The following is an 18,932-nucleotide window of genomic DNA, read 5'->3' on the forward strand; positions in this document are numbered from 1 at the left end:
ATCCTTCAGAAATCATTCTAATATGATGATTTGATGCGCAAGAAACATTTATGATTATTATCATTGTTGAAAACAGTTATTTACATTTTTGTGTGATGAATAGAAAGTTCAAAAGAAGAGCATTTATCTGAAATCTAAAGCTTTTGTAACATTAAACACTACCGTTCAAAAGTTTGGGGTCAGTAAGAATTAATTTTTTATTTTTGGGGGAAATAAATAAAATAAATCAATACTTTTATTCATAAAGGATGAGTTAAACTGATCAAAAAGTTACAGTAAAGACATTTATAATGTTAGAAAATATTCAATGCTGTTCTTTTGAACTTTCTATTCATCAAAGAATTTAGAAAAAAATTTGTACACAACTGTTTTCAACATTGATAATAATAATGAATGTTTCTTGAGCATCAAATCATCATATTAGAATGATTTCTGAAGGATCATGGGACACTGAATATAGATATTCTAAAAAATATATCCCTCCATAGTTAAATTGTGCCCTGGCTGCTCTGTCGTTCATTTGGGAACTGAGGGGCGAAATCTACTTTTCTCACTTCCAAGACTATTATTACACCTGCCTGTCTGCGTGTTCTTGTCTTGTCTAGCTTTCAAGACAATAGCTTCAGTATTTAGTTACTTTCCTCATCCATTAGAGGAGCATCCGAGGTCAAAAGCTTACATACCATTCACATCAAAGCGCCTGACTCTACTGGAAAATAAAGGGAGGAAAAATGTATAAAATGACAGAAATGCTGCAACACAACAAAGTTCTTTATAAAGGCTCAAGTTTGATATTACTTTATGGCTTTAACAGCACATTCTAGCTAGTCCACAATTCCCAAAGCTGATAAAATAAATGAAATCATGATGTAATATCATATGAAAAATACTGATATATCAAAATATGCTCAAAGGCTACTTATATGGACTACTATAATGGTGCATTTTCATTTTTGGAGCCACATTCAGCCTAATACCTCCATTAGCAGGGAATTCGGTGTTCGTTTTCCCGTGTGTTTGTTCATTCCGAATGCATCCTGTCTCTCACTACAGTGTTTGCTCTAAATAGCATGCTGTCCCCACCCTCAAGTGTCAGTAGTGCTTTAAATCTCACATATGCACACATACGCACACATACACTCTCCTCTGAGCCTGCAAAACATGACTGACAGGAGAGATGTCATCACACATGCTGCCGTGGTAACAAACAACACCAATCAGCTTCCTGTGCTGTCGTCTACAGTCTGAGGTGGAAAGGAAACAAACACAACTCTCTCGGATTCAGAATCATATCAAATATAGTGCATGCTCCAAAATAAAACAAATCCTATATTAACAGGACTGTATTACTGTATTATGGTGCAATTTTTCAAATGTAACTAAGATTTGAAGGTTGTTCATCTCTGAGGGCAATATTTTAGGATAGTTCACCAAAAATATTACCCAACCCAATAGATTTCCAACCAGAACCACCATGGCAGGCAAAGGGCATAAAAAAACCTCCATTACTAGCTCTGACTCATTCAAGTATGCCATTTCGGGTCAAGGTGAAATATTGCTAGCATTAATTGTTAATCGGCCAAATTACAATGAGTGTTAAGCAAAGCTGCTGCTAGCCAGAGGTGAAATATTACAATTATGAATTCTTAATAGTCTAAATTACTTTAACTTAGGTCTGTTCAAGAGTCATTAACTTACTGAATGGTAGCTGCTGGTCATAATTAATTCACATTTGAAAACACCACATCGCTCCCTGACACTGAACATTTTGTTTTGCATAATTTAACCAGCATCACTTTTCTAGTAGTGTCACTGGTCACTGTGGGTCACCAGACAGGGATTAGACTGCATATACGATATGAATGCCAAATTAAATCACAGCAAAAATGATATGCACAGGTACATTTAAAAAAAAAATTATAATAAATTACCATCCACTTTTGAGAGCGAATTATGGGGTTGTCGATTTCTTTCTTATATTTAGTTTTTTTAAGACTTCACACAACATCACACAACAAATACCTAATAGTGACTAATCCAACAACTCTAACCACATGCAATAATGCATGCTGGGAGCTTGCAGACCCTTAAAGTGCCCCTATTATGCTATTTTAAAGTTTCCTAATGTTGTTTTGTTGTTCAATGTTGTTCATAGTTTCCTATGTTGTTCCTAATAATTCTCAAACGACTCGTCAGATGAATCAATCTCTCCAAATCCCTCCTTTCCGCGAACTACTCTGCTCTGATTGGCCAGACGGCTCAGTCTGTTGTGATTGGTTTACCCCTGTACAGCGTACGTGTTGAAAACAAAAACACCCATTGCCATTACAACGTCAGCTCTGCTTGTCCTGAGGCTTCTTACACCGTAAACTAAACACAGTCAGGGCTCCAGACTAACCTTTCCACTGGTTGCACTGGTGCTACCAACTTTCTCAGTTGGTCGCACCAGCATATGATTTGGTCGCACCTTTTTTTTTTTTTTTTTTATACACGCCATGGGATTAATCAATGCATGCTGATGAATAGTGGTCTTAATCTGCATACCTTAGTTTTGCACTGATGTAAAAAGACTGACAGTGACAAGACCTTGTGTTAGCAAAATGTTTTAATCTTTTAACTCTCAAAAAAAAAAACTATTAAAAAAACATGTATGTTCTTTAATGTTTGATTATAATTTTACTGTCTTCACATAGGGATGGGAATTGATAATAATAATGCCTTAATAATAATCTCTTATCGATTCTTGATAGCACTGTGTGGAAAAATGTAGTCATATGCTTTTCAAAAAAACAAGTGGTTTTATTTATTTATTTTAAAGCAAACTGTACTTTTTATGTAATTTATGTAATAAATAGAACCTTATTGTAAAGTGTTACTGATTAGTTATACACCGATTCAGACGTCTCCTGAGTTCACTGTTGGAAAAATCAGTTGTTTTAACCATTCATTAAAATTAATCGGTTCGAAGGAGTCATTAGTTCGCGAATTGGACGTGTCGTGTCGTGCGCGTTGTGTGATTATCCCAGCAGTTCGGACATGGACATCCAAGATTTCTGTCAACACAGAAAACATTTTATCACTGGATAGTTTTTTTCCGTTTAATTAAAGTGTTGTTTTATGTCAGCTGAATGTCCGGAACGCTTTTCAGAGAAGATAAGGAAACTTATTTAGCACAATTCACACCCAGCGGTAATAAAAAAATAAAAAATAAATCTCCGAATGCTCCACATGAAACTTTGGTCTTCCGACCTTTTACCACCGTGTCGATTTATTTTGATTAATATGTGCGAGGGAGAGAGAGCAAGACAGCGCTTAGTTTGGAGACGGTGAGGTCTTGTTTACACTTTCGCCTGGCTCAGGAGAGAGAGTGCGTACGCTCTCTCTCTCTGCTCGTTCTTTCAGTTAAACATGCGCCCTGTCACGCGCAGCAGTTCATCTACATTACTCACCGATCAAATAAGACTTTGGCGGGACAAAAATGAACTTTGGCGGGCACTAAAACAAGTTCAATGCAGGAAAATTCATGCGTGAATTTAACAACCATGCACTCGAACAAATGCGACCACATAAAATTTTAACTCGCACATTCTCAAAAAATGGTCGCAGTCTGGAACCCTGACAGTAATGAACAATGACGTCAATTTTACCATATCAATGCGAACGTGAGTCCGATGAAGAAATATTGGAAGAACTAGTTATTCAACCCGAACCTCCATCGCAAGGACGACTCGAGCAGGACTCAGTTTGAAGTACATTATGAGATGTTGCAACTGTTATTCCTCACCATCAGCATTAACAAGTTCATGTCCATCAACAAACCGATTATTTTACTTGTACTCATTTCTTTACCGAGTATTTTTCTAATATATTGCGCTGAACACGTGGAAACTATATCAATAACAGTGCATGTATGCAATGTATACATTAGCCGAGCTCTAGTGTGAATGACTGATGTGAATGACTGATGTAACATAAATGTTGGTAAAAACAAATCTTTCTCCATGCTTAATCTTTCCTCAAGTAGTGGGAACGACAGACAATCTGCATTAATAGACATAATAGTGGCCCACAACTGATTAGCAGAAGTATTTCAGTAAGACAGTAATAATGTGAGTTAACCAGTTAGCAGGAGACCTACCCAATATTAAACTCAAAACTACAGTAAGTATTTTGAACACCATCTTTCAAGAGCAAGCGGTTTGTGAATCCTGCATTGAACTCCGAGATTTGAGAAGCAGTCATCAGTGAAATAAAGGGAACACAGCAAAAGTTTAGGATTATACTGCTGTGATATCATGGTAAAGATGAACTTCAACCATTGATTCTTCACATGCTCGTCCTTGGGCAGTGAAAAAAAAACTGGCTTTGCCTTCACATTATAGAGCACAGCGCCGTCTTCTCGACATGATGCTATCCATTGTCCACAGGAATCAGCTGTTGGTTTGAGGTTCAAGTTCTCCCTGGAGTCTGCGCGCACAATAAGTGGGCGGGCAATATGCTAATGTTTTGTTTGACGTCACAACGAAACGGCTTATGAATCGTTTGAAAAACAATTCATTTTATTGACTCAGAGTCGACTCTTACTTTTGAAAGACAATAACTTTATATACGGTGCACTTTCAGGGTTTAAAACTTTGCAGGATGTTTTCATGTTACACACTACGTGAAAGGTCATTTTCAAAAATCCATAATAGGGGACCCTTTAACCAATCGTTAAATATTGGTTAAATATTCAATCGCATTGTTCAATGTTATTTTATTTTTTTTACACTCTTTTAGGCTTGTTGGTACAAATTTCAAGAGAATATTGTTAGTCCAACATGTGCTATTATGGAGATTTATGGTAATTCACATTTCTAAGTATATCTGACTCAAAAGGCCCCCTGTATGCTGGATAAAATGTAATTGCAGTGTACAAGATGAGTCATCAATATTTTTGGTCCATTTTCCGGGAAGAGAAAGTCATTTAAATTTAAAATGCGTACTGTATATCTGCTTTATTTTAGGAGTACACTAGCATGCAGATGGTTTACGAGTAAACGGATAGGCCTATGGAGGAAAATTCTGCATCCATGGGTTAACAACCCTTTAGGCAGATATTTAGACATTTGACTTCACAAACACAGGAATCTATGTTGATGCATTATGTAAAATCAGCACTGGAAATAGGATGAACATAATTATTTTTTCATGTGGTAACATACTGGTGCCTTTATTACTGTTAAAATCCAGATGGATGGATTGATGGATGGACGTACGGATGGATAGATAGTTTTATTTAATGCCATGTCAGCATCTAAGGCTATTTTCATGGCAAACATTTAATTACAAAAATACAAATATTTCGATTTCACGATTTCACTTTGCAAAGACAAGACAAAATAATGTATTCTTTGCAATAATGTGTACCAATGAATCATGTACATTAAGACCAAGAAAATGAGCACTTATGAACTGACTGCATGGACTGATAGAATTCATTTTAAATACTGTATTAAGTCATTAATATTACTGTATTAAGGGGGGGGGGGTTAGGTAGGTAGGTAGTTGAAACCAATGAAAGGAGGAGGGAAACAACAACCCGAGAAATCCACAAAATCTGTGGAGCATCTCTCACAATAGTTCTCTCGCCTCCTCTTGTTTTGCTAAGGATGTCTGCTCGTAAATGTCTTCCAGGATTGATATCGTATTATTACTTGCACTTATTGAGTGGGTAGTTTCAAAGGGACAGTTATTAAAGCAAATATCTTTAATTTGCGATCTGGGGCCATCAATCTGTTCTAGTAATAACAGCAAGGAATTCCTTATTAGAGCTGAGAGAGAAATATTGAGTTTCCTGACATATCCTCAGCTGGGTAAAAATATAACCGTCCTCAAATCATGAAACGCGACTCTACTGGAGGTGTGCATACGAATCGTGAGAAAAAAATACCTTGCGTTATCATAGCACCGCAGTTAACAGAGTGAAATCTAAAAAGCAATGTGCGCATTCAAAATCAATTGATTTCTTGTTTAGCCTTACTATGCAATATTACTTTAATTATAGTAATAATAATTGACAGGCTACATATTGGATGGTAAATTAAAATTAATTGTATCTTACATGCACTCTTCAATAAAGCAGGGAAAGGTTACACCCACTGAAAAAGTTCAAATTCAAAAATCCAAAGCTAAGGTATTTAATTCATTCCTTTAATAGCAAAAAAAAAAAAGCACCTGTCACACTTGTCTCAAAAATGAATGGCTACAATTGCAGGGTCCAAGAACACATAAATGTGAGGTTTAAAAAACAACAGAGTAATTTTAAAGTCTTCGTGATGGCGATGTTAACACTGTTCTCAGCAAGGCCCGCTAGACTGCTGTCAGCACTTCTCTGCTAATTGCCGTTCTCAGTTAAAACCATTATGATCCCCTTTTATTCTGCACAAAATAGAAAAAAAAATCATGTTGCTCAGTCAAAGACTGACCGCCAGGAAGTCTCAATGGCTACTAATGAGATGCTGGTCATAGGTAAAGGCTTGTCGTATGAGCTCTGGGGCCGGTTGCATAAACAAAGCCATTATGTTAAGACAGTGTCTTAAAGGGATAGTTCACTTTGAAATAAAATTTTGGTATGTTTTAGCTTACCTCAAGGGCATCCAAGATGTAGGTGTCTTTTTTTCCGCAGTAGTTTTTCAATTTTGATATTTTTAGGTCAAACCATTCTTGTCTGTCAGTCATATAATGCAGGTCGATGGTCACTGTCTCAAAGAGCATGCACAGAGTCCAAATTAAAACAATTCCACATCGTCCAAATTAAACAACTCCCCATCGTAAGTACACATTGATGGCCTAAGACACGAAACGAGCGGTTTGTGTGAGAAAACGAACAGTATTTATATCGTTGTTACCTCTTGAACACAGCCGCGTCCAAATTATCTGAGGGCGCGGGCGGGTATAGATATATACACTAGATATCGCCTTGGCTACTGCAGTTCATTGGAACGAAACCGTAGCCAAGGCGATATCTAGTGTATATATCTTTACCCGCCCGCGCCCTCAGATCATCTTGGATCCCCTTGAGGTAAGCTAAAACATACCAACATTTTATTTCAAAGTGAACTATCCCTTTAAGTTGTAGTATGACCCACTAGCAGTTAGTCAGGGGAAGTCAGTCAGTCTTACTTTTCAGTATCATATTAGGCTAATCTATGTTTTTTTGTAACTGATTTTAAAAAGCTATGAACAGTCTTAAAGAAAAAAAGAAAAAAAAGATGTCTAGCTTGTAAGACTCATGCAACCGGCACCTGTATGAATAGTCAAATGAATTATAATGATGGCGATAATGACATGGACTTTGACTTGAAACAACAACTTGTTTAAACAGTGAAAATGGGAACAGTAAATTATGTTGAATGTAAACTGATTACTACTGTTGCTATATGTTTGCTTAAACTATTACTATCTTAACTATTACTATCGTCCACTCAACACTTAAAGGGATAGTTCACCCAAAAATGAAAATTCTGTCATTAATTACTAACCTTCACGTTCCAAACCTGTAAGACTTTCGTTGATCTTCGGAACACACAAGATCTTTTTGATGAAATCTGAGAGTTTTCTGTCCCTCCGTTGACAGCTACGCAACTACTACTTTGGCGCTTCAAAAAGTTCATAAAGCGATCGTAAAACTAATCCATATGAATTTAGTGGTTAAGTCCAACTTTTCTGAAGAGACACATTCGCTGCATATGATGAACAGATTGAATTTAGGCTTTTATTCACATTTAAACATTGATCAGCGAACAGAAGCTCAACCGAACCTGCCTGACATGTGAGAACAAACCTCATTGGTTCTTGCAGAAACTCAAACGTGCAGTGTAACACGAGAATGAACCTCATTGGTTCTTACACGTCAAGCAAACATGCTTGAGCTTCCATTTACAACAACTAATGTATGAGTTATATGTGAAAAAAAGACCTAAACATAAACCTAAATTCAATCTGTTTAACATATAAAGTGATCGTGTCTCTTCAGAAAATCGGGACTAAACCGCTCAATTCATATGGATTAGTTTTAAGATCTCGTTATTAACTTTTTGAACCGTCAAAGTGATAGTTGCGTTGGTGTATGGAGGGACAGAAATCTCTCAGATTTCATCAAAAAGATCTTCATTTGTGTTCAGAAGATGAACGAAAGTCTTACAGGTTTTGAACGACATGAGGGTGAGTAATTAATGAGAGAATTTTCATTTTGGGGTGAACTAGCTCTTTAAGAGACGTCAATTCAATTATATTTACATAACGCTTTTTACAATGGTCAGTGTTTCAAAAGCAGCTTTACAGAAAGATGTTGCGGTAATAAATAACAATATGGAAGTTAATTATGTAGAGGCCAAAAAATATCTATTTATCAGCTTCTTAAAAAGTACCCTCTATCTAGATGAGCTCTGCACACTCCTGGGATGCTCTTTAAATGGTATTAAAGGACTTCACATACTGTATTTACCAGACTCTTGCTGGCTGTTATCCCTTCACTTCTTTCACATTTTCAGTGTTGTGTCAAACAAATGGTCAAACTTCACCCAAGGCAAATGCCATCTATGACAGCTGAAACAATTACTACCTGCATTAAATGTCACATGCAGTACTTTAAGTCAAAATATATCAAAATGATTTGAGGCCATTTATGCCATGTCTGTCTACTCTATCTATCTATCTATCTATCTATCTATCTATCTATCTATCTGTGTATCATGCATCCACCATGTCTTTACTCCAGTATACCGTGAGATGTGTTCCATGAGGTCCAGTGTCCCGGAAGAAACACTGACCTGCCCTGCAGACAGCAAAATGTCACTGTCTTCCTCCTGTCTTTCCCTGGTACAAGCTATAGCTACACTATTCTACACGAAGTGCACTGAGGCATGCCCCTTGTAGACATGCAAGCCCACTCTAAATTCTGCAGTCTGTGGCAAGGCAGCCAACATGTAAACGAATATTAAACGAACTTTAAAGATTTAAAAAAAAAAAATGTTTAAAAATTAAATTTACCTGAACAATACCAGCAAGGATCCCTCATGAAATGTATAATAACAACCCAGAAACTCTATTATACCTGGAGTGAGATATGAATGGTGTAATTATGCAATCTACTGGCAGGGGCTAAGACAATGCTAATGAATAATGTCAACCATTCTTTTTCTGGACAAAGAAGGTTATTATACAAGTGAAAGTGTTAAAGTGTAAGTGGGTATGTGCAAATTAACCTTTTTGTTTTGGTGATCTCATGAAATTACAAATTCAATTCAGTGTGGGGCCATATTTCATCTCAGCATCAACATAACATTATTCCAGAAGCCAGTTACATCTATAACTTTATGACCTGCAAGGTTGTATCACTTCAAGCCCCATATCTGAAGAAAAGAAACCAGCTGTCAGATTAAATCTGATAATCGGTTCTTGCAATGTGGTTTTCACGCCTCCATTATTCCAGCGTGCGTTTGCAGAATCTCCCCCTGCAGCTACTGACGAACAAATCAGAAAATGCTTGATTGCTGCATATTAATATGGAGACGCATCTATTTAAGGAAAAGAGGAGGGAAACATTTCATCTAATCAACACCAAGAGATGATCTTATTGCTTTATGATTTTACATTGATGCATCACATCAGCGTCTTCAAAATCAACAAAGGACATACATGACATAAATAAAATCTCAATTGTTTCTCCTAGAGAGCAATAAGATTAAGAGGTGAGCAAATGGGACATTTCTCAAATATCGCTTTGAGTTTCACAAACTGAGTTCAGATATGCCAAGACACCAAAGTCTGTAATAAAAAGTCAGAAATTTCAATATAAACTATTTCCCAACAAATTCTTCCAAGACCAAATGATCAAAGCTACCAATATAAATACCCAATTTTACAGCTCTTACTGTAGTAGTAGTATAGCTCTTTAATGCCAGGTCAGCATCTGAGGCTATCTTCATGGCAAAAACAGAGTCACAATTTTTTTTTATAAATACACAAAAGAGTTTAATAAATACACAAAAAATAAAAACCAAAAGAACAATACAATACAAAATGTTTAACATTTACACATGATAAAAATTCTAAAACCTTTTCTGGTAAAATCTTACTAAAGTCCTTAAATGAGCTTGCTGCATAAAAATGTTGTCTACTTGCATGAAACATGGGACAGTCCAATAAAATATGTTTAAGAGAAAGGGGGGTCTTGCAGAACATACATAGAGTTGGGTCCTCGCCTTTAAGCAATCTAGTATGACCTATGCGACATCTGGTGAATACCACTTGATCAAATCTTGTTGTCAACAGTTGTCTCATTTGTATCTATGAAAAGGAAATACGGTTGACAAGGAGCACAATTAGCAATGGCTAACTTAACTTTTTAAGCTCAACTTTTTTTCTTTTTTTTTTTAAATAGCTTCTCCAGTGTCAAGTTACTTTTTCTAATAACTAACAAATATTCAGTCGAGTCCATTGAAAATTTTCTAGCCATTAAAAACAAAATGGGTTGCAAATGGGTTAAGAAAAGTGTAATTCAAGTTATATTGTCTGAAAAAATATTCTTTATTTAATTGTTTGTTAGTTTTTGCTTCTCAAGGGATTTTATTTTAATGATGTTAAGATATTTTTACTGGGGACAAAAGCAAACAAAAAGGAAAAGGATTTTGCAGTGCATTTTCAAAGCAGCCTTCTCAAGGAATATTTGAGACAGGTCTCAAATATTTCCTAAAATATAAAAAACCTAGCAACATTTTCTCTAGATATGCACACATTTAAATTGTCCATGCTTATTGGGGAGACCCCAAAAACAACTAGGCCATTTCAATGCATTTCTGCAAGTTTTTTATGTTTTTATTTATTTATTGATGTTGCCAGATTTTCCCTCATTCCCTCTGACTCTGTTTTTTCATCTCATGCCATATCTTCCTCCCAATGTTACCCTGTCTCTCTCTCTCTCTCTCATGACTAACTAATGAGTCCTGGCATTGCTGTTGTCCCTGAGGTGTTATTGGGCTGATCTGCTCTTAAGGGTGTTCTGAGAGGTTGACTCTCCAAAGCAGCAGGAGGCCCGCACTTCTCTTAAATAGCGGGGCTAAAGAGGTTTGTTTACTGGGTAACACCTTGGCCTGACCTCCCCGAGCCACTGGGAGTTACTCTGTGATTAGTTCTGTGCTAGCCTGGAGCTGAGGAGCCGGCATCGGGTGGAAAGCCACTCTCTTCCCAAAACAGGGTGAATGATTGGGCAACTTGCTCTGTAATCAATCATCCTTTCTACCTCCGACATACCGCACGTACACATCCAACGGGAGAAGGATGGGGCCCTCCTAAACTTGTTGCTATCTTTGTCGCGGTGCCTGAAAAGCTGCATGATTTTATTTAGAGTCGGCCTTTGACTTGATAAGAGGAGATTAATTGTCGCTGTTGCTTGGCTTTTCCCCAATGGGTCTTTGTGGCTTTCGGCGAACACAGAGAAAGGAAGACAGCCTCACCAGGATATACGCAGCTAATGTCTGTGTGTGTATGTGCTCAAACACGACTTTCTCTAATCGCTCCTGGTCCACTACGGTTTGCCATTCGGCCCCTGTGGATGGGGTCTCATTATTGCGATGTGTATTCACATCTTCCACCTTTTGCCCAGGGTTCTCCTTCACGTTGTCGCTTTCTCCTTACAATGACATTTCAGTGACAAGCCTGACACCTTCTCTTCTGGCGCCCCTGTTGGCCTGCAACTTGGCTCCACTGACCTAACGCTGCACTCCCATCAAGAGACTTCAGAAAGAGAAATCACAAAAGTTATCCCTTTTACATCTAAATGGCTTCTCCTAGACAGGAGCAATGAGAGTAAATGGAGAACAGATCTAGGGTTGCACAATTCATTGGAATAAAACCGTAATGCTTACTGTCTTATTTCGTAGTTGTAAATAAAAAAAATGATTGGAATACATTTTACAAGGAACTACTATTTCAGACTTTCATAAATTGACATTTCTTTGTTATTATTTGTGGAATTTACTAGCAATTCCTGAGTGAGTAAAAACACACATTTTTTTTCATCAAAATGCAAAGGTTGCAACTAGGGCTGTGACGGTATGGGATTTTTTATTACCGCGGTAAAGAAGCAACAAATCTCGCGGTTTGGCGGTTAACCGATATGCATTATATGCATTCATGTCAAAATGACATACAAACATCTTTTCCTATTCTATTTTGCCAGGAAACGCTTCCAACAGGCTTGCGTGAAAAATAGGCGTCGGTTCTATTTCTAGCATGCACGCGTTTTCCGCGCGGCTCGTGCCGCAACTGAGACGCGCGTCTCACGCAGGCAGTGTGCAAGCTCTAACCTGTTAACATGGGAGCCGAAATAAAAACGGACACGCCACGCAGCCAGTGTGTCACCGACCTAAGGTAGGTGTGCTGCACTTAAGTCCAGCAAACGCCACAGGGATGGTTCATTTTTCTAAGATGTGGTCTTAAGTTAGTGGTATTTCCTCGCGAGACGGATACTTTTGTGCGACAAATACGGCATATTGCCTTTTCCAAATTCACCGGCTTCCCCTTAATTGTCACCTGCCTCAAAGGCGACACAATATTTGGCTTAGACACTAGATTCGTGGCTATTTTTTGAATAATGTCATTCGGCTAGCGCCATCAACTGTTATCGCCTATATCACATAAGAGAGATCGCTACTTGCAATTAAAATCTAACTCCAACTGTTTACGTTATGCTTGTCTTTTATGCCTGTGTTTGTTTGTATTTAATTGAACATTATCTGTAAACATCACAAGTACTGAAACCTAGCAGTTAATTAATAATAATCAGACACACACAAAAAATAAATCCCCCATGGACTGTCCCTCCCTTGAGCAGGAAGCGTTTTTTTTTCTCCAGAAGCCCTTGAACATGGGACTCGCAGAATACAGTAAATTATTAGCAAATATTAATGTGTTTATAGTTCATATCACACACTATATGCACTCCTGTAACTTTCAGCAAAAAAAAAAAGAAAAAAAGTGCGGTGATGACCTCACACCGCGGTAGGCATCTCATTAACGCGATATTGCGGTGATGCGACTAGTTGCAACTTAATTACATGAATATATGTGCTGCATGTTTCAGAATTAAGAGCGACACTGTGTTCTTTTACACACAAGCATTTGGGTCACTTACAACTTATACTTGTAATTTATAAGTGCTGCTTATAAATCAGCTGCTGTCAACAAAAGAGAAGCTTTAACAACTGTAATAACTGCCCTTTTTTTCTCCTATAGCAAACTGAGACAAAGTTGATACTGTAATGATGAACCATAATCACAAACTCGGATCAATCTCAAAAGCTTAGAAAGACCAACATATTGAATATTCAGCAGCTTGCATCTCCAATATGAGAAATGTAAGCTTAGATCTTTTTGTTTGTTTTCATTCAAGCTAATGCCATATTTCTGATCAAGGTCAAGCAGATGGTTTCGAAAACAAGTTACGCAAGGCTGTTCAACCCCAAGTACAACAAAGCAACAGTTGTCTATGAATTTCCAGGAAAAATGGACTTCAGAACCTGGGGATCAAGCTCATCCTACGCTAAATGCAGCAGTTGAGTGGGCAACATCTGAGTTGATAGTCTGTTTTCTCTAATGCTTCCCATTAAAGTTAATGTGTATATTTATATGTTTGCATGCAACTCACCAATATGGCTGCGATGTGTTGAGGCCAGACTCAGCTGACCCCAAAGAGACAGCAGACAGATGCCCAACAGCAGCAATCTCCTGCCCACACGCTGCAGTTCCCTCTCCTGCATCCTACAAACACACACACAATACATTGAGGCAATTATTAACATATGATTCAATGACATATGGGAAATAACAGTCAGTAAACAGCTAATTTATCTTAAATACACCATCAAACACATGGAAATAATAGTACTATGGTTTAGTAATGCTATCAAATGGTAAAACTACAGTACTTTTATTTTAGATAACGAGGCTAGTTGTCACATAGGCCTTAATTAACCTAATTTATCTAATTAACCCCACTAGCATATTTAGGCAACAATATAATAGAGGTAGATTTTAACCGTAATTTTTCATATTTTTACTGTCAGATATACAGTACAGGCCAAAAGTTTGGAAACATTACTATTTTTAATGTTTTTGAAAGAAGTTTCTTCTGCTCATCAAGCCTGCATTTATTTGATCAAAAATACAGATTTAAAAAAAAATATTGTGATATATTATTACAATTTAAAAGAATTGGTTTTCAATTTATTATACTTTAAATTATCATTTATTTCTGTGATGCAAAGCTGAATTTTCAGGATCATTACTCCAGTCTATCACATGATCCTTTAGAAATCATTCTAATATGATGATTCATTATCAAAGTTGGAAACAGTTCTGCTGCTTAATATTTTTTCATAACCTGTGATACTTTTTTAGGATACTTTGATGAATATTTTGATGAATTTATTTTGTAACAACAATATACACTACTGGTCAGTAATTTGGGGTCAGTCATCTTTTTTCTTTCTTTTTTGAAATAAATCAATACTTTTATTCAGCAAGGATGTGTTAAATTGATAAAAAGTGATAGTAAAGAAGATTTATATTATTAGAAAATATATTTTTATTTTGAATAAATGCAGTTCTTTTTAACCTTTTATTCATCAAATATATTAGGCAGCAGAACTGTTTCCAACACTCATAATAAATCAGAATATTAGAATGATTTCTAAAGGATCATATGATAGACTGGATGTCACATGTGACTCTGAAGACTGGAGTAATGATCCTGAAAATTCAGCTTTGCATCACAGAAATAAATGATCATTTAAAGTATAATTAATTGAAAACCAATTATTTTAAATTGTAATAATATATCACAATATTACATTTTTTTCTGTATCTTTGCAGACTAATAAATGCAGGCTTGATGAGCAGAAGAAACTTCTTTCAAAACATTAAAAATAAAACTTTTGGCCTGTACTGTATTTAAAATTTTATAAATTCATAATTCAATTTATTACTTACAATAAAAAAAAAAAAACTGCTAACCTGCTGTTGTCGTTTTGACAACACAATATTGTTTAAACTATCGGGACATGTTGTCACAAAAGGTCAAGATGTGTTCGGTAATAAGGGTGGAAATGTTCAACAGCTTTTTCTAGCCTAAAATCGGTTATGTGAAAGCACTGCAAGGTACTTCAATCATGTTCTTTTCTACAAGTGACAAATGTTTACATTAAAACGGCAATTATGATTTCTTGTTCATTGTAATGTGATACCATGCTACTTTTCTGTAGGGAAACATTCTCATTTTACCCCATTTGGCAAACAAACAACTTTACAATTCCCCTTAATTGCCTCAAACACCTAGAAAATAGCCCATTTACCATTTAAATGTCAGATCAAATATCCTATTTTACTCTGAAATACAGTCAGTCAAACTACAAACAACATGACCCATAAATCCTCAAAATGCGAAATCGTTTGGAACGCAGCAGACACGAATCTAAACAGCCATTAATTTCCTCAAATATCAGCCATCCTTCAAATGTGTTAGCGAGTGACACAATCAAGCTTTTTGGTGGTGGTCCGCTCTTGTCTGGAAAGCACCGTAATCTTGATATACTATCAGAGGCTGCAGGCCAGTAATTCCCTCTCTGTCTTTGAGGGGTCCGGAGAGACCAGAACACACAAAAGCAATCATCGTGCCGACATGCCAAGCTTGTCTTATACTTGTGGAGCGGGGACAACAGCAGTATCACAGGCATCTTTTCATGTCTTTTGCCAGCATCTCTCCTCAAATTACAGCATAGGCGGGCTCCATGTGAGGGGCTGTGAGCCTGCGTGTTTGGCAGAGACTGTGAGGCTTTTCTGCATATGTTCAGCAGTAAGTCAGACTCTGGAGGTTTCCCTGTCCCTCATTACACTACACTAAAAGAACATTGGTTTGGCTTTTATGGCCGCAGCAGAAGTATGCGAATAACCCAATTTGAGGTTTTGATTAAGGCAGACGTTTTCTGAATCAGCACTATTTGATTAGAGAAAAAGCCCTCAGTTGCATTTTGCAAGCCAAAAAAAAAAAAAAAGTCTTAAACATGTTAATGAACACTACATCGATTTAAATATATATAGAAAGAACTAGATTTCTACAGTAGTGCTCTGGGTGGTTGCTGGGGCTTTCCTATGCAGCTAATAGACTTCTGACTGGATGCCAGGGTGTGGCTATGCAGTTGCTAGGGATTTCTAGACGATTGCTAGAGCTTTGCTTTTCAGTTGCTATGTGGTTGCCAGGGTGTTCTTGTGGTTGTCAGGGTGTTGCTATGCAGCTATAGTGCATAGAGTGTTTTCACCATGTTACTATGAAGTTGCTACCAACTTTTGATCATGAGATTCAGTACTCTTTCAGAAGATGCGTCAAAGCGCCCCTTAACGTATAACAGTGAAAACACGGAAATCTGGACATTTCCATCAATGGTGGGGAAAGAGTTCATAATGTTCTCAAAATGTTAGCACAAAAACATTACTTAAACATCGTTCATGGAAAGTTTTTACCCGAAAAATGTTGTTGGATGTTCGTGTAATGTTTTTTAAATGTTACTACTTGTTTCCGAACATTCAGAGAACATTCAAAGGTAAAGTTTCCATCATGTTTTCAAAATTATAAAATGGAACATTCACATAAACAAGATTGTTCATTTTTTTTAAATAAAAAAAACTGGACGTTTTGAACGTTCAGAGTACATAAAAAAAAAAATTGTTTTCAGAACTTAATAGGAATGTTGGCAAAGCGTTCTTAGAACATACTTTTATTAGCTGTGTAGTATGTTGCCATGGAAATCATGGAGTTTGCAGTAGGAAAGGTGATACAAGTTGCTTCTAGTACAACTTTATGTGGTTGCTTGGGTGATTCTATTCAGAAAGGTGGTTTGTCCTGTGCTGCATGACCAGGTGATCGTCATGTGACTAATTGATTGCTGTTTAAAAGAACTCTGATTGTGTTTGTTACTCACACCCTGATGAAGGCTTATTGGCCGCAACGCGTAGGTGTGCCATTGCTTGTCACCTGTTTTAAAAATTTAAGCCATGAAATAATAAAGGCTTTTTATATTTTTCTAAAAACTAATATTCGAGTGCCTATATCTGAGTTTCATGTGAGTGGTGGGTGTTCTGGGTGGTTGTCAGGGTGTTGCTATGCGGTTGCTGGGGTGTTTTGGATGATTGCCAGGGCTTTGTTATTCGGTTGGCAAGGTGTACTGGTGGTTGTCAGGGCATTTCTGTGTTGCTGATAGTGCTCAGAGTGACTTTTACAATGTCACTATGTGGATGCAAGCAAGCTCTGAGTGGTTGCCTGTAGAGCTGCATGATTCTGAATAGGGAATCACGATTTTTTTTGTTTCAAACAGAGATCACGATTCCCCCACGATTCTGCACAAACAACGAAACAAAATAACGCAAATTACCAGAGTTTCTGACAAAATGTTAATCGCTGCAGTGTCTTTTAATTGTTTAATTAATCTGAATTATTTAAAAACCTCGGTTTAAACGGATGATTCAATGACTCACTCATATAAATACTTCACGTGTTTCGTTACTGGATGTGTTTGTGAAGCCATTTCATACCTACACATGTTAACACTTTTCTCTGGGTCAGCGCCAACGCAGATTTGAATGTTACAGTGTGATTTTGTCAAAGGCTTAATAGACAGGTAAATCCTTGTCACTTAGGAACAGGCTTGGGAGGGTTACTTTAAAAATGTATTCCGTTACAGTTACAAATTATTTCATAAAAAAAGTATTCAGTAACGTAATCCAAGTACTATAATATGAAAGTAATGTAACTGATTACTTTTGGATTACTTCAAGGTCACGTATATAAATAAAGTCAAGCAAGAAGAAATATTATTAAAAAAATATATATATATATTTATAAAAAATTTGGTCCAGTGTACAATATTTGCAAAATATACACACATGCCTGAATATATATTTATGTAAAGGGCTATACAGACATCTAGTGGCTAATGTATAGTATTACAGATTATTTTGTTATATTTTTTACAAATTTTTAACTAAAAAATAAAAACACAACATTTACAATTTTTATAATAGGCCAACATGTTGACTAAAGCCGTGATCTTTCTTAATTTGCCTGACTGAACTTGGGGCGTTGGCAGTGGGAGTTCCCCTACGTTACCTAGACAGCGAACATCCCGTTGCGAGAAAAGATTAAGAAAGGACATTTTGTGTACTAAAAAAGCTACTCTCCTAATTTCTACAAAATAGCAGCGGAATTTCCATGAATTAAAAGCGATTTTACCCGCAGGCAGCATCGTTTCTACTAGCAGCAGTGATTCATTCAGCGTCTGAGGAGATTGTAGAAAGCTGTTATTTGCACACGCACCAGCGCGTGGCACACGTGAGTCATTACTGGCAACAGAACCAGGAACTACTGTACAATCAAGCAGCGCTTAATATAGTGTTATTATGCCAAAATACTTATTTATTTAGTTTTAAATGAAACCATTGTAATCCTGAAAGTATTCCCCCTTTTTTCAAAATGTAACTATAATCTGATTACTAAGTTTTTTTACGTAACTGTAACGGATTAGTTACTGGATTTTTGTATCCTGATTACATAACGCCGTTACATGTATTCCGTTACTCCCCAACCCTGCTTAGGAACAAGATCACGTGGGTGTTTGAATAGAGATTGCTGTCTTTTAATGATTTATCGTGAAGCTCTAGTTGGCAGGATGCTGCTATGTAGCTGCTATGGTGTTATTTAATGGTTGTCAGTGTGTTCCTATGCAGTTGGTAAGGTGTTTCGAGCTAAGATGATGCTTGATTATGGGTGTTCTAACTGGGATTCTTCAAAGACATTGTTATGCAGATGAAAAAGTATTCTGAGTGTTTGAAGCATGCTA

General features: G+C 36.8%; 1 protein-coding gene across 1 annotated transcript in view; it reads right to left on the bottom strand.

The window, feature by feature from the left end:
* Positions 1-18,932, bottom strand: part of tafa3a (TAFA chemokine like family member 3a) — a 123,765-nt gene that overhangs the window by 28,681 nt on the left and 76,152 nt on the right. Inside the window, exon 2 of the mRNA XM_082189661.1 lies at positions 13,691-13,803. Within this exon, the coding sequence (XP_082045787.1) occupies positions 13,691-13,802 (112 nt within the window). The 5' untranslated portion in view covers position 13,803. The remainder of the gene's footprint in view (positions 1-13,690; positions 13,804-18,932) is intronic.

Source organism: Leuciscus leuciscus (assembly GCF_965113295.1).
Source record: "Leuciscus leuciscus genome assembly, chromosome: 14".
NCBI lineage: Eukaryota > Metazoa > Chordata > Actinopteri > Cypriniformes > Leuciscidae > Leuciscus > Leuciscus leuciscus.